Source organism: Hyla sarda, chromosome 4 (genome assembly GCF_029499605.1).
Source record: "Hyla sarda isolate aHylSar1 chromosome 4, aHylSar1.hap1, whole genome shotgun sequence".
NCBI lineage: Eukaryota > Metazoa > Chordata > Amphibia > Anura > Hylidae > Hyla > Hyla sarda.
Genome location: NC_079192.1, coordinates 289,319,671 through 289,337,156, shown reverse-complemented (window position 1 = coordinate 289,337,156; position 17,486 = coordinate 289,319,671). Strand labels below are relative to the sequence as shown.

General features: G+C 44.2%; 1 protein-coding gene across 1 annotated transcript in view; it reads left to right on the top strand.

Moving 5' to 3' along the window:
• The window catches only part of LOC130369339 (dynein axonemal heavy chain 3-like), a 919,716-nt gene that overhangs the window by 898,682 nt on the left and 3,548 nt on the right, over positions 1-17,486 (top strand). The window contains exons 53-54 of the mRNA XM_056574479.1: positions 153-245; positions 13,027-13,206. Coding sequence (XP_056430454.1) covers positions 153-245; positions 13,027-13,206 — 273 coding nt within the window. The remainder of the gene's footprint in view (positions 1-152; positions 246-13,026; positions 13,207-17,486) is intronic.

The window sequence follows — 17,486 nt, the reverse complement described above, 5'->3', positions numbered from 1 at the left end:
GACTCCGTTCACACTGGCATTTCTCCTATTTCTCCTGTGGTTGAGTTGTTTTTTAAATGCAAGAAGAGACTTGTCCCAGGAGCCATGACATTTTTGTGATCAAAGTATACATTTATGGAAATTCAAGAAAGTAATAAACATTGTACTTTTAGGTTCCTTCTGTTTGGTCATCCAGATCATACCCATCTTTAAAGCCTTTAGGAGGTTATATAACAGATCTTTTGCAAAGACTGAACTTTTTCAAGGTAAGATCCTAAGAGTAAAGCAAATAATCTAATCTCCATTGTCATCTAAATATGCAGATACATTTCTTCTTCTGCAGTTAACTTATATATGCACAAACAGAACAGATTTACAACCTCTTGTGTATAAAATCTACCTTGGGAATTAAATAATCCTTGTAACAACTGCTTAACACACCCTCATTTTGAAAGATTTATTCCTCATGCCATTCTTGAGATGGCTGATATTTTCTTTTAGCTCTACAGTAGTGAGGCATTATTTGGTTTAGGATATCTGAACTGTGTGGGCAATCATTTAATAAAGTGTTTACACATCATCCCTTTCTATTGAAGCCTGCCAGGGCATAGTGAGTGGCAGAGAGCTACTATCTTCTCAGAAGCAGTAGTAAATTACAAGTTTACTGTGATGTGAATCATTGAAATCTTGAGTTGCGAGTCATCTTCAAACCTTGCTATGTCTACCTACTATGTGCTATGAGCTGTTATGTGCTGTTATGTGCCACATGCTCTCAATAAGCAGTTAAAGAAGATTTTTTTTCATTTGACTATACTACAATGGCTGTAAATTTAGTGTAGTTAATAATATAGTGTCTGTAGCTGTGCGTGACCGTAATCTCGTAATTCTTCTGTGATTTTCACCCCAATATTTATTTTTAACAGCATACAAAATTACTCAAGTCTCAAGTTTTCCCAGGTTGCAATGCGTCGAGACCTGACATCACTAGGTATCAGGTGTGCAAAGGGCACCTGTCCTGCTTCAATGGGGGGAGTGAACGCTGGGTGGGAGAGAGATCATTTTGCAACAGCTGGAGACAACCTGGTTAGAAAACACTGGTCTTTCGAATGAAATGTAACTCAATGGGTGGAGTGAGGAAAGTGATCTCACACTTTCAAACAAGGTATCATGGGATATGTAGTTAAAGAGACGGAACTCCAACAGGAAATACCCAGTTCACAAAAAGATAGCCTCAGCTTTATGGTAATGTCACAACATAGCCATTTAGCCCCAAGAAAAGCACAGATCCTTCCTAAGCATGTCCACTGCTGTCTGGCAGGTACGTACTAAAATTACCTTATGGTGGATAACCCCTTTAACAATTTTTCGCTATCACTGCTTGTCTATAGGAACAATTACAAAAAAGTTCTTAAATACATAAATGAATAAGTAAATAAATGATTAAATAAATCAGTGTTTCTCAAGCGCGGTCCTCAAGTAACCCCAACAGGTCATGTTTTCTGGATTTCCTTAGTCTTTCACAGGTGATATAATTATGGTAAGTGAATCAGGTATCACCACAGTTACATCACCTTTGAAAGACTAAGGGAATCCTGAAAACATGACATGTTGAGGGTGCTTGAGGACAGCGCTTAAGAAACACTGAAAAAAATAACATTTGCTGTGTTCAAAAAGTCTTCTTACTATTACAAGTGGTGACATATAGCAAAGATATCTAGTTACTAGAGCAAATTTTTTGAAAAATTCTATTCGGCCGATTCTCCGAATTTCCCGAAAAAATTTGGTTCGATCCGAATTTATTTGCAGCAAATTAATATTATAAACAGCTATTTCTGGGATACAGGAAGCCCCAATAGGGGTATAGAACACTTTGCCTTGTCGTAAAATGCATAGGGAGTGTGCTGTGTTAGAGATATAATACTGTTATTCAGTATGACATGCAGATTACAGGCGTCGCTATTAGAATCACTGCCGCACAACGGCACAATGACAAAGCCTGGTAATTGGAATGAGCAAACTTTAACCCCTTAAGGACCCTTGACGTACGCGTACGTCATGACACCCTGGTACTTAAGGACCCATGACATATGCGTACGTCATGGAGAATTCCGACCCCTGTCGCGCACCGGGCGGGGATCGGACCGGGATGCCTGCTGAAATCGTTCAGCAGGCATCCCGTGCAAACGCCCAGGGGGGTCATTAGGCCCCCCCATGTCGGCGATTGTGGCAAATCGCAGGTGAATTCACACTTGCGATTTGCGCGATTCCGGGTCATTGCGGGTCTATAGTGACCCGGTGACCCGGAATATAAGGGGGATTGCGGTTGTCTAAGACACCCAGGATCCCCCTGAAGCGATCCCTGCTATTGGTGGTCTATACGCGACCACAAATAGCAGATCGGGGGCGGGGGGGGTTAACTTTCATTTTCCCCATCCTGCCCACCCACAATAGGCGGGGGAGGACGGGGAAACGACAAAGGACCGGGCGCCGAAGATCCACTTACCGATCCGGGTGGGCGTCGGAGTCAGCGGGCGACTGAGATCGGCGGGCGGCGATGACGTGCAGCTGGATCCGACGGAAGCTGGTGAGTTGCCTAGCAACATCTGGAGGGTACAGTTTGAGACCATTATACAGTGGTCTCTAACTGTAGACCTCCAGATGTTGCAGTTTGTACTCCCTCTCAGTGGTGCTGATCTGACCCGGGAGGGCTGCTGGGTAGATCCTGCCAGTATGAAATACTTGTCAAAAATATCAAGCCATGCACGTGTAATTAAACACGGCTGGTACTGCAAAACTGCAAATGAAACTTTGAATGTTTCATTTGATCAGTTAGGGTTAAATTGTCTCGCTCCAACCTGATTCTTGTTGTAATTCCATAGATAACATAGGAGGACTAGCGATGATCGAATTTTATAAAAAATGTAATTAGTCCCATTAACAGAATTTTCAGAAAAATGTTGTTCGATATGAATTTATTTGGGTCAAATAGCTATAAAAAACTGATATGAGCCACTGGAGACCAAATGGCGGCAGTATGACACAGCCTGCAGGTGGCAGCAGCAGTTGCAGTGATTCTAGCTCCAATAGTGTATAATTACCACTACAAGATCAATATAACAAGGATATCACATGGCAGCACAATGACAGAGCCTAGAGGTGGCAGCAGCCTGACGAGACCATAGGGCCTCACAATTAAAAAGATTAAAGATATTTTTTAAACGTAAATTGATGATTTTAAATAGATGATGAACATAAATATTTTAACCTCTTAAGGACCCATGACGTATGCATACGTCATGAGTCCCGGTCCTGCGATATAACGCGGGGTCACACGGTGACCCCGCATCATATCGCGGCGGGCCCGGCGTCATAGTGAAGCCGGGACCCGCCTCTAATAGCACGCGGCACTGATCGCTGTGCCGCGCGCTATTAACCCTTTAGCCGCGCGCTCAAAGCTGAGCCGCGCGGCTAAAAACGAAAGTAAAAGTGCCCGGCTAGCTCAGGGAGCTGTTCGGGATCGCCGCGGTATAATCACGGCATCCCGAACAGCTGTAGCACAGGAGGAGGTCTTCTTACCTTCTCCTGTGCTGTCCGATCGCTGAATGAATGCTTCAAGCCTGAGATCCAGGCTTGAGCATTCAATCGCCGAAAACACTGATTGATCCATTCCTATGGAGATGGATCAATCAGTGTAAAAGATCAGTAAATGCAATGTTATAGCCCCTTATGGGAGCTATAATGTTGCATAAGAAAAGTGTAAAAAAACCTTTAACCCTTTCAATTATCCCTTCCCCTAATAAAAGTTTGAATCACCCGGCATTTCCAAAAATAAAAAAAAACATTATGTAAATAATAATAAAAATAAACATATGTGGTATCGCCACGTGCGGAAATGTCCGATTTATAAAAATATACCACTTTTTAAACCGCTCGTTCAATGGCGCATTTTTGATCACTTTTTATACCACAAAAAAGTGAATAAAAAGTGATCAAAAAGTCTGATCAGAGCAAAAATGGTACCGCTAAAAACTTCAGATGACGGCGCAAAAAATGAGTCCTCAAAGCGCCCTGAACACAGAAAAAAAAAAAAGTTATAGGGGTCAAAAGATGACCATTTTAAACGTATAAATTTTCCTGCATGTATTCATGATTTTTTTCGGAAGTGACACAAATTCAAACCTATACAAGTAGGGTATCATTTTAACCGTATGGACCTACAGAATAAAGATAAGGTATCATTTTTGACAAAAAAATGTACTGCGTAAAAATAGAAGCCCCCAAAACTTACAAAATAGTGTTTTTTCATCAATTTTGTCGCACATTGATTTTTTTTCCCGTTTCACCGTAGATTTTTGGGTAAAATGACTAATGTCATTACAAAGTAGAATTAGTGATGCAAAAATTAAGCCATTATATATAATTTTAGGTGAAAATTTTTAAGAGTTATGATTTTTTAAAGTTAAGGAGGAAAAATTGAAAATGAAAAAACGGAAAAAGCCCGGGTCCTTAAGGGGTTAATTGAATGTGCCAGCAGCATGAGGAGACCACATGGCGGCAGAATGATACAGCCTGGAGGTGGCGGAAGCATGAGGAGACCATATAGTGGCTGAATGACATAGCCTGGAGGTGGGGTAAGCATGAGGAGACCATATTGTGGCTGAATGACACAGCCTGGAGGTGGCAGAAGCATGAGGAGACCATACAGTGTTTGAATGACACAGCCTGGAGGTGGCAGCAGCATGAGGAGACCATATAATGGCTGAATGTCACAGCCTGGAGGTGGTGGCAGCACGAGGAGACCATATAGGGGCTGAATGACACAGCCTGGAGGTGGTGGAAGCATGAGGAGACCATATAGTGGCTGAATGACACAGCCTGGAGTTGGCGTAAGCATGAGGAGACCATATAGTGCTGAATGACACAGCCTGGAGGTGGTCGATGCATGAGGAGACCATATAGTTGCTGAATAACACAGCCTGGAGGTGTCATCAGAATGAGTAGAACATATGGTGGCAGAATGACACAGCCTGGAGGTGGCATCAGCATAAGAATAACATATGGTGGCTGAATGACACAGCCTGGAGGCGGCATAAGCATGAGAAAAACATGGTGGCAGAATGACACAGCCTGGAGGTGGCAGCAGCAAGAGGAGAACATATGGTGGCAGAATGACACAGCCTAGAGGTGGCATCAGCATGAGTAGAAGATATGGTGGCAGAATGACACAGCCAGAAGGTGGAATCAGCAGCATCAGGAGTCCTGAAAGTGACCCGGTGACAGAGTGGGGCGGTGGGTGGCAATACCAGTACCCGGTGACGAAGGTGGGTGAAAGAAGGAGCACTTGGCATAAGATGTGTGGCACCTAAAAAAGGTGGATGGGAACAACTTATGGTCCATTTTAACAGGTGGGGGTAAAAACTTCCCTTGTAAGGCCCTACTCTCGCCCTATTAATTCCCTTCTTGGCAAGTGTTACGCACCCTAAAAAGGGCAGCCCCACACAGGAACCTCTACCTATTTCCACCTAAAAACCCTGATAAATTGCAGTGCTTTTAGGTGGAAATAGGAAGAGGTTCCTGTGTGGTGCTGCCCTTTTTAGGGCGAGTAACACTTGCCAAGAAGGGAATTTATAGGGCGAGAGTAGGGCCTTATAGGGGAAGTTTTTACCCCCACCTTTTACAATGGACCATACATTGTTCCCACCTTTTAAAGGTCTTTGTATCACATCAATACTTGGTGGTGTAGGTGGCACATAGTGTTTTTTGCACACCTTTCCTTTTGTTTGATTTCCCAAAATGTATGTGTCCGTTTTTTTGATCCTAAGAAAAGTAAAGTTTTAGCTAATGTATATCCTCAATAATTACTTTTGGTCTGATGCGGAGGAATTTCTGTTACTAGTGAGCAGCACCTTAAATATTTTTTGCAGTATCCATATTTGTAAAGTGTTGGTGTGGCACCATGGTTAATCTACTCTGATGCATCAGGCATTGGTGGGTGGAAATCCTGGCTGATCCATGCCTGATTCATCTTGACAAAGGTCAGTCTCCCCACATTTTTGGTGGACAGACGAGTTCTCCTTGGGGTTACTATGGCCCCTGCCGCACAAAACACCCGGTCTGATGGCACACTACTGGCCAAGCAGGACAGCTTTTCCAGGGCAAACTCTGCTAGTTACGGCCACAAATCCAGTTTGGCTGCCCAGAAGTCCAGAGGATCTTCAAAGTGTGTTGGCAGGGTCATGTCAAGGTATGCCACCACCTGCTGGTTCAGGTCCTGCTCCAGGTCTACCTGTTGCTGATAAGTTGCTTCACTATGCAGGTGAAGAAAGCTACTCATCAGCGACTGTAGACTCCCTCTGCTGCTGATGGAGCTGGTACTGCTCCTGCCACCCCACCCCTCTGCAGCAACCATGGCAGTGGAATGTGAGTGCAGAGGGCCCCCGGAGTCAGACCTGCGAGAGGATGGATAATGGCGCAGATAGGCATTGGCCAACTGACTATGTAGGATGTCTCTGTAGAAGGTCAGGTTGTCCTTCCTCTCAGTGGGTGTAAAAAAGGCCCCAATTTTGTGCCAGTAGCGAGGATCCGACAAGGTGGAGAGCCAGAAGTCATCCTGCTGCCAAATGGTGACAATTCAGCGGTCACAAAGCAAGCTCACCCTAACTGGCCCCTATTAGCTTGAGAGTTGTAGTATACACCAGTGCTGCAGTACAGAGTCGCTGTTTAGTACAGCCCAGTACAGTATTAGGCACTAAAAGCAGGTGACTTTGCTTTTAGTGCTCACCCTAACTGGCCCAAATTAGCGTTAGTGTTGTTGTACACGCCAGTGCAGCAGTACCTCCTGGGCAGGTAGGCTGCCGCAAAGCAGGTGGTCTTCCCCAGAAATGTTTGGCTCCAGACTTCCTACTGCTGCCACCATGCAAACTCCCAACCATGCTACCACCTTGCTGGCTCAGCTGCTGCCTCACGGGCAACCTGCAACCCTCTTCTCCTTATGATGAAGCCCCTTCTGCACCCGGCTCCCAAGTACGATCGGCTTCATCATCATCAAGTTGTTTCTGCATGTCACTGATGTCCTCCTCTGGTTCCTCAACGGTGTCTGCTTTAGGAGCCTGAACACAAAGGAGACCTTCAATGAAGTCAGGATTAAGCAGGGCGCATGGAACTCAGGTGAGACAGAGAAGGTTTATTACCCACAATGCAACGCATTTCGCGGAAAACTGCTTCATCAGGCGAAGCAGTTTTCGGCAAAACGCATTGCATTGTGGGTAATAAACCTTCTCTTTCTCACCTGAGTTCCATGTGCCCTGCTTGATCCTGAGTTCTTTGGAGGTCTCCCTTGTGTTTGCTGTTGTATCCCAGGAGCGGCTGCTGGTTCCTTGATCTGTAGATCACCTCCACGCTTTTCCATTGTTGTACTTGGCCCAGTACAACCATCAAGGGTGAGCACTTCAAAAATTGTGTTCATTTTGTGTACATTTTATATCTACGTTATCACACCAAGGAGCGCTTTTCTTTGTTTCAGGAGCCTGAAGGCTTGCAAAACCACCTCCCATGCCACTCTACTCATCACTACTTGGCCACCTAGTGAAGGAAGCAGCGGATGTTTCCTCCAATTCTTGGCTGGGCAGTAGCTGCTGACTGTCCTCTAGTAGATCATCCTCCTTAAATAGTGGAGCTGAACCCACAGCATATGATATTTCTGTGGGGGAGGGAACAGCATAGTACAGAGGCAATTGGAGGACAGGGACTGTTCTCGGGCCATGCCAACTGAGGGTTGTGTCTGAGGAACCCACCAAATGTTGACTAGGGGTGTCAGATGTCCCTTGGGAGGAAGTGGATAACCGAGTTAACCAATCAATGACGGCAGATGGGTTGCTGGTTGAGACACGACTGCTAGCTGATACTGGCAGCTCAGGCCTCTCGCTACGTCTACTGCTGCCACACACTCCTAGTCTGCTGCGACCTCTGCCTGCGCCTGATGAATTTAGGCCTCTGACACTCCTCTGTACACGTCCTGGTACTTCTCTGTTTGACATACTTATACACCAGCTGAGTGCTTATATGTTACACTCATGAGAGGAGGACAATACACTCCACTACGCCTTAAACTTTATTAGGCTACAAAAACAAGTGTGTAGCTTTGGCTGGGCTTTTACAGTAACTGGGCAAAATTACTTTAACAGGAAAAAAAAATCGTTCACCATGTACCTGTACGTACTGTTTACACTTATGAGAGGACAATACACTCCACTATGCCTAAAACTGTACTAGGCTACAAAAACAAGTGTGTAGCTTTGGTTGGCCTTTCACAGTAACTGTCCAAAATTAGTTTAACAGGGGAAAAAACGTACACCACATAGGTGTACGTACAGTTTACACTCATGAGAGGAGGACAATACACTCCACTACGCCTTAAACTTTATTAGGCTACAAAAACAAGTATGTAGCTTTGGCTGGCCTTTCACAGTAACTGGCCAAAATTAGTTTAACAGGAAAAAAAAATACACTCCTATACGCAACCTGTATTAGGCACTAAAAGCAGGTGACTATGGCTTTTAGTTTTCACCCTAACTGGCCCCTATTAGCTTTAGAGTTGTTGTACACCCCAGTGAAGCAGTACAGAGTCGCAGTACACCCAAAAGTGTACTTTTTCTCTCTCCCTTCCCTGTCACTTCTTTTCTGCAGTGATTTGGGCTTGTGGTGAATCGCTGCTATAAAGCTGTTTCTCTGTGGAACACACACACTCTCTCTCTGTAATAAAATGCTTAAATTACTTGCTGAAGCGATGCCTGCAAATTATATAGGGCTGTGACATCACAGGGCTGTCTGGCTGCTGATAGGCTGCTGATAGGCTGCATGCTGCATGTGATTCAGGGTAATCCCACCTTTCCGCCTTCCCAAAATTCCTTGCCCCATGTCCTCACACGTGGAGCCGCCATTTTAGATGCCCTGGAGCCTGGACCGCCCTAAATGGAGTTTAATGAAGCGATTAATTTTATTGAATCACGGCGATATTCAGATTCATTACGAATCTAATTTTTCAATTCGTAACGAATTGGTATTTGTCAGATTCGATTCGCTCATTTCTACTAGTTACCTGTTAATTGGTTGGAAACTGACTGCTGAGACCCACAGAATCCTCAGAATAAAGGGGCCACAGAGCTAGTTTGCCCTACGGCTGCTTGAACACTTTTTTCTACATAATGTCATATTTAACCACCTGCTCTGCAGGGAACTGCAGTACACTGCCATTCACTGCCATTCACTGGAACTGTGATGCAGTTGGCAAGCCATTGAGCAGGAAAATGCCCAAAAGGGTTTATGCTCCTTCATTCCTTGATATGGGTTCAGATGTTTGTCCGACCAATTGTAAATGGGTTTCCAGGGGCATATGATTGATGGCCTAGGATAAGCAATCAATCACTAATTAGCAGGGTGCCAACAGCCAACACCCCTGACGATCAGCTGTTCAGTGCCTACACTACACAATGAACAGGGTTGAAAGTAGTTGGCTCTTTTCACTGTGTAGTGGTGGCACCACCTAACTATAGGACAGGCCATCAGTCATACAAGCCTAGACAACCCCTTTAATGCTTTGGCATATCCTATTTGCTTTAGTAATATAATTATATTATTATATTACTCCTTTTCTATGTAGCCAATACAATATGAAAGCTGAACAAACAGTGACATTTTTAGATTTTAACCCCTTAAGGACGCAGACCTTTTTCACCTTAAGAACTGAGCCCTTTTTCGCAATTCTGTCCACGGTCGCTTTACGAATTAATAACGCGAAAACGCTTTTACCGAATATTCTGATTCTGAGATTGTTTTTTCGGGACATATTCTACTTTATTTTGGTGGTAAATTTTCGGCGTTACTTGCATCCTTTTTTGGTGAAAAATATCCACATTTCATGAAAATTGTGAAAATTTAGCATTTTTCTAACTTTGAAGCTCTCTACTTGTAAGGAAAATGGATATTCTCAATAAATTTTTCTTCACAAATACAATATGTCCACTTTATGTTGGCATCATAAAATGGACATATTTTTGCTTTTAGAAAAAATTAGAGGGCTTCAAAGTAGAGCAGCAATTTTCAAAAATTTCATGAAAAATTGCTAAATCTGAAGGGACAGATGTTACAGAACTACAACTCCCAGCATGCCTGGGCAGTCCAGGCATGCTGAGAGTTGTAGTTTGGCAACATCTGGAGGGCTACCGTTTGGGCACCACTGTAACAGTGGTCTCCAAACTGTGACCCTCCAGATGTTGCAAAACTACAACTCCCAGCATGCCAGACAGCCTTTGGCTGTCTGGGCATGCTAGGAGTTGCAGTTTGGCCTTCCTAGTGGTTGCCACAGTAAATATCACTTTACTTTCACTTTCAATTCCCCCCACCGTCGCTTCCCTACCTGAGCCAGGATCCAGCAGTCTCCAGTGAAGATCCGGGGTCCCCAGGCATCTTCTTTGCAGGTACCCAGCCTCCATCTTCTGTCCATGTTCCCCTCGACATCCAGGGGTGGGCAGAACGGGGGGTTGCCACGGCAACCCACTGTCCTGCTCTGCCATTGGTCAGAATCAGTTCTGACCAATGGCAGGGGATAGGAGAAGATTGCAGCACTGCGACCTCACTCCTAGCCCTCAGGATGATCGGGGCTGTCTCTGACAGCTCCGATCATCCCTATTTTCCGGGTGATCGGGTCACCAGAGACCCGATCAGCCCAGAATAGCAGAAAATCGCATGTCTGAATTGACATGCGATTTTCTGCGATTGCCGACATGGGGGGTCTCAGGACCCCCTGGGCGATGTGCCGGGGTGCCTGCTGAATGATTTCAGCAGGCATTCCGGTCCGGTCCCCAACCAGCTTGTGGCGGGGACCGGAATTTCCACGGGCGTATTCATACGCCCCACATCCTTAAGGACTTGGGATGCAGGACGTATGCATACGCCCGGTGTCCTGAACAGGTTAATCATTTTAGCTTTCTCCAGAAATAAATTTAAAAAAAAATTTTTTATACTATTTTATTTTATATATTATATTTTATTATTCTAAAATGATCATATAAAACTTCTTGCCACAAAATATTTGTAATATTTTAATAAAATTTGACTGGGATTTACTGATACAGTTTATTAGCAAATTACTGTTATTATATTCTACAAGTAGCAATACATGTTATGTATAGCCAAGTTGTAAAAGAACATATTGCTTTTATTTTTGATTATTAAAGAAATACTGTGGTGGAAAATAACTTATCCCCTATCCGAAGCATAGGGGATAAGTTTTAGATTGCGGGGGGTCTGACCGTTGGGACCCCCCCGCGATCTCCTGTACAGGGCCACGGCAGTCCGCAGGAAGTGCCGTGCCGTCCCACCAGGAAGTCAAAGCAGACACGCCCCCTCAATTTATCTCTATGAGAAACATGGAGCGGGCATGTCGGCCGCCGCATCATGTGGATGACGGAAAGCCCCCTTCCTGCGGACTGCCATGCCCAGTACAGGAGATTGTGGGGAGTCCCAGAGGTCGGACCCCTTGCGATCTATAACTTATCCCCTATCCTTCGGATAGGGGATAAGTTATATTCCAATACAGAATTCCTTTAACTTTGTAGCACAGTATCATTAGGACTATGTGCTGCTGTCACCGATTCCAGTATTTTTGACAGCAAACTTTGACAGCTAAAAGTTATGGGTTTGTTTGGATTTAATCAAATGGAAGGAAAACCATGACACTAGTGTCAACAGAGATGTGTTATTTAAAACAAATATGAAAACAAAGGTTATGTTTAGTGACACAGGCAGTAATGTCTTAGTATTCCTTTAGTACTGGGACTGTTGCTTTTTAGCTATACATACTGTATAGCAGAATTTAGGCAACAACTTGAAGGAGTACTGCAGCCTTATACAACTTATGCCCTATCCGCAAGATAGGGGATACATGTCTGATTAATGGGGTTCCTGATCTTCTGTATGGGGCCCCGGCTCTGCCGCGGCTCTTCCCATGCAGGAGGCGTGTCGGCAGCAGCATGACACCATGGCCGACATGTGTGTCTGGTCGTAGAGGCGGATTGCACACATACGTACCCAGGGGTCAAGTCCTGAAAAAAAACCTGTGGGAACTCATCCACACAAGGGCTGGTCCTGCAGGACTCCTGCTAATAGGAACTGTGTTCTTGCTGCAGAAACAGTGCAGGAAGTAAGTTCCCACACATTCCTGCAGGACTGTACATACGCACTGTACTTACCCCAACGTGGCACGTCCCTTGACAAAGCAACTGGAAAATGTACATTGGGGCACGTAGGTGCAGGCTCTAGACAGCACACATGGCGGGTCTTATTCTTCTCTGGTTACTGTAACTTATTTATGTCACTCCTCTGTAATGTGTGTCTCTTCTATCTTGCTGTTCTGTTGTCTTGCCCCTTGTGGTTATGACTATATTGCCATTGTTCTGAAAACATTTTTCATTAATGTGACTCATGCACCCATCATATACAATTGTATGCATTCTATTGCCTTCACCTTATTTTCTGTATCAGTTTGTCATTGCACCTGATCTCAATTTTGTGTAATTTTGTGATGTTTTATGCATTTTTTGTACTAATAAAGATTGTAATACTTGTAGTACATGATATAGTGACTGGTATGTTGCATTTGGTGGGTTATGTTTACAGGGATACCAAATATACTTAATTTAGTATGGACAATTTTTGAAATTTTATTCAAAACTAGGTATACAATTTACAGTTTACCTGTAGCAACTGCCTTCAAATCTCAGAAATCCTCTACCATATATGCTTTCTTTCAGTTTCTGTCCATACAAATGAGCAAATGGCAAGCAGGAAGTCAAAACAGTATTTTGTTTTAAAATTTTCTTTAAAACTGTTTGTATGACATTTGGACTATATTATACTGTGTTAGTACTACTACTACTGCAGTACAGATGTATGCACCTCCATTGTAAAGCAATGCCTTCAGAAGAAGTCTGATCTTAAATATTTATTATTAATAAATAAATACAACATTCACTCTTTCTTTTGTTTTAGGGATGGATTGAAAAGGGAACACCGAAAGTGTTTTGGATCTCAGGGTTTTTCTTCACTCAATCTTTTCTGACAGGAGCACTGCAAAATTATGCCAGGAAATATAAGACCCCTATAGATTTACTTGGACTGCGGATTCAGATAACTGAACATCATCATATAGATGATATTGATGTCTCTCCGGTAATGGTTCTCTTCAATTGATTTCCAAGTTTTTGTTTACAATTAACAACTTTAGTATGTGAACCTAGACAGGCAATGGTAACTAAAGGACAATATATAAAAGGTCAACAATTTACAGTGTTTGACCCCTTAAGGCCCAAGCCCATTATGACCTCAAGGACCCGAGCATTTTGTGCACATTTGACCACTGCCACTTTAAGCATTAATAACTCTGGAATGCTTTTACTTATGAATTTGATTCCAAGATCGTTCTTTCATGACCTTTTCTACTTTAACATAGTGGTACATTTTCATCGATACTTGCATAATTTCTTGGTGAAAAATTCCCAAATGTCATGAACATTTTGAAAGTTTTGCATTTTTCTAACTTTGAAGCTCTCTGCTTGTATGGAAAATAGACATACCATATAAATGATATATTGATTCACATAAACAATTTGTCTACTTTATGTTTGCATCGTAAAGTTGACATGTTTTTACTTTTGGAAGACATTAGAGGGCTTCAAAGTTCAGCAGCAATTTTCCAATTTTTCACAAATCGGAATTTTTCAGGGACCATTTCAGTTTTGAAGTGGATTTTAGGGTCTTCATATTAGAAATACCCATAAGTGACCCCATTATAAAAACTGTGCCCCTCAAAGTATACAAAATGACATTCAGAAAGGTTAACCCTTTAGGTGTTTCACAGGAATAGCAGGAAATTGAAGCAGAAGATTCAAAATCTAAATTTTTCCACTAACATGTTGTTGTAGACCCATTTTATGAATATTTACAAGGGGTAAAAGGAGAAAATGACCCCGAAATGAGTAACCCAATTTCTCTCAATTAAGGAAATACCTCATATGTGAATATAAAGCGCTCTGTGGATGCACTAGAGGGCTCAGAATTGAACAAGCGACAATGGGATTTTGGAGAGTGAATTTTGCTGAAATGGTTTTTGGGGGGCATGTCGCATTTAGGAGGCCCCTATGGTGCCATAACATGGCATACTATTTTGGAAACTTAACTCCTCAAGGCACATAACAAGGGGTACCATGAGCATTAACACCCCACAGCTGTTTGACGACTTTTCGTTAAAGTCGGATGTGTACATGAATTTTTTTTTCACTAATATGCTGTTCCCCCCGCCCCCCAAATATACAATTTTTACAAGAGGTTATAGGAGAAAATGCCCCCCAAAATTTGTAACCCCATTTCTTCTGAGTATGGAAATATCCCATATGTGGATGTAAAGTACTCTGCGGGTAAACTACAATGCTCAGAAGAGAAGGAGCACCATTGGACTTTTAGAGAGAGAATTTGTTTGGAATGGAAGTGGGAGGCCATGTGTGTTTACAAAGCTCCCCGTGGTGCCAGAACAGTGGACCCCCCCCCCCCCCCCCCACATGTGACCCTATTTTGGAAACTACACCTCTCACAGAATGTAATAAGGGGTGCAGTGAGAATTTACAACCCACTGGTGTTTGACAGATCTTTGAAACAGTGGGCTGTGCAAATGAAAAATTACATTTTTAATTTTCATGGACCACTGTTCAAAACATCTGTCAGACACCAGTGGGGTGTAAATGCTCACTGCACCCCTTATTACATTCCGTGAGGGGTGTAGTTTCATAAATGGGGTCACATGTGGGGAGGGGGGTCCACTGTTCTGGCACCATGGGGGCTTTGTAAACACACATGGCCTTCAATTCCAGCCAAATTTGTTAGGCAATTTCTCCCGAGTACGGAAATACCCCATATGTGGCACTAAACTGTTGCCTTGAAATACGACAGGGCTCCGAAGTGAGAGAGTGCCATGTGCATTTAAGGCCTAAATTAGGGATTTGCCTAGGGACAGACCCGGATGCAAGAATTATTCTTGCCTCCATTACCAAAATTACCCTACGGCAGTGTTTCCCAAACAGGGTGCCTCCAGCTGTTGCAAAACTCCCAGCATGCCTGGACGGTCAATGGTTGTCCGGCAATACTGGGAGTTGTTGTTTAGCAACAGCTGGAGGCTCCGTTTTGGAAACAGTGCCGTACCAGACGTTTTTCATTTTTGTTGGGGGGGGGGATAACTGTGTAGGGGTATGTGTAGGGGTTGCTGTTCGTGCATGATGGGAGTTGTAGTTATGCTACAGCTGGAGGCACACTTTTTCAGAACTACATAACTAGAACTCCCAGCATGCCCTTTGGCTGTCTGGGCATGCTGGGAGTTGCAGTTGTGCCTCCAGCTGTTGCAAAACTGCAACTCCCAGCATGCCCTTTTTCTGTGCATGTTGGGAGTTGTTGCTAAGCAACAGCAGGAGGCAAACAGCGCTTACCTCCTGCTGTTGGATCCCTTCACCACAGACCACCGGGACCGCCACCTCAGGAGACCACCGCCGTCACACCAGACTCCAGGTGAGCCTCCCCACACCCCCACCGCCGATCACCCCCTCCCTCCACCGCCGATCACCCGCTGATGCTGATGGTGATCGGTCAGCCGGTCCAGCCGACTAAAGGGTATGGGTTAAAGTTTGGTTCCCCCGTTTTGCCCACCCACAGTAGTCCGGGCAGAATGGGGGAACCGACGGTGACCGGCACCGGAGGTCCATTTACCCATCGGCGATCAGCAGCGGGTGGCAGAGGACGGCGTTGCGGCTCCCTGGGGCGGTTCCCTGGTGCGACGATCCTACGGAAGCCGGTGGGTTGCCTAGCAACATCTGTAGGGCAACTGGGAGTTGTAGTTTTGCAAGATCTGAATTGCCACAGTTAAGAGACCACTATACAGTGGTCTCTAAACTGTAGCCCTCGAGATGTTGCAAAACTACAACTCCTAGCATGCCCAGACAGCTGTTTGCTGTTTGGGCATGCTGGGATTGGCAGTTTTGCAACATCTGGAGGGCCACAGTTTGGAGATCACTGTTCAGTGGTCTCTTAACTGTGGCCCTTCAGATCTTGCAAAACTACAACTCCCTGCATGCCCAAACAGCTGTCTCTGCATGCTGGGAGTTGTAGTTGCGTACCTCCAGCTGCTGCATAACTACATCTCACAGCATGCTCTTCGGCAAACAGTCCATGCTGGGAGTTGTAGTTTTTGCAACAACTGGAGGTTTGCCCCCACATGTGAATGTACAGGGTACATTCACACGGGTGGGTTTACAGTGAGTTTCCTGCTTCAAGTTTGAACTGCGGCAAAGTTTCCGCCGCAGCGCAATCTCTCAGCGGGAAACTCACTGTAAACCCCCACCAGTGCGAATATACCCTAAAAACACTACACTAACACATAATAAAGGGTAAAACACTACATATACACCCCCTTACACTGCCCTCCCCCCCAATAAAAATGAAAACGTATCGAACGGCAGTGTTTCCAAAATGGAGCCTCCAGTTGTTGCAAAACAACAACTCCCAGCATTTCCGGACAGCCACTGACTGTCCAGGCATGCTGGGAGTTTAGCAACAGCTGGAGGCACCCTGTTTGTGAATCACTGGCGTATAATACCCCTATGTCCACCCCTATGCAATGCCTAATGTAGGCCTCAAATGCGCATGGCGCTCTCTCAATTCGCCCTGTCGTATTTCATGGAAACAGTTTAGGGCAACATATGGAGTATTTCCGTACTCAGGAGCAATTGCACTACAAATTTTGGGGGGCTTTTTCTCCATTTACCCCTTATGAAAAGGAAAAATTGGGGTCTACACCAGCCTGTTAGTATAAAAAAAATTTCATTTACACTAACATGCTGGTGTTGCCCCATACTTTTTATTTTCACAAGAGGAAAAAGGAAAAAAAGACCCCCAAAATTTGTAAAATGCTCTGCGGACACTCAACAAGGCTCAGGAGTGAGAGCGCACTATGTACATTTGAGGACTAAATTTGTGATTTGCACAGGGGTGGCTGATTTTAAAGCGGCTCTAACATAAACGCAAAAAAAAAATACCCACGTGAGACCCAGTTTGGAAACTACACCCCTCACTGAACGTAACAAGGGGTATAGTGAGCCTTAACACCCTACCGATGTTTGACAAATTTTCGTTAAAGTTGGATGGGAAAATTAGGAGAGAAAAAAATTCACTAAAATGCTGGTATTACCCTAAAATAGGAAAAAATCCCCCCAAAATTTGTAACCCCCATTTCTTCTGAGTAAGAACTTACCCCATATGTGGATGTAAAGTGCTCTGCGGGCGAACTACAATGCTCAGGAGAGAAGAAGCGCCATTGGGCTTCTGCAGAGAAAATTTGTCCGGAATTGAAGGCCACACGTGTTTACAAAGCCCCCATAGTGCCAGAACAATGGACCCCACACATGTGACCC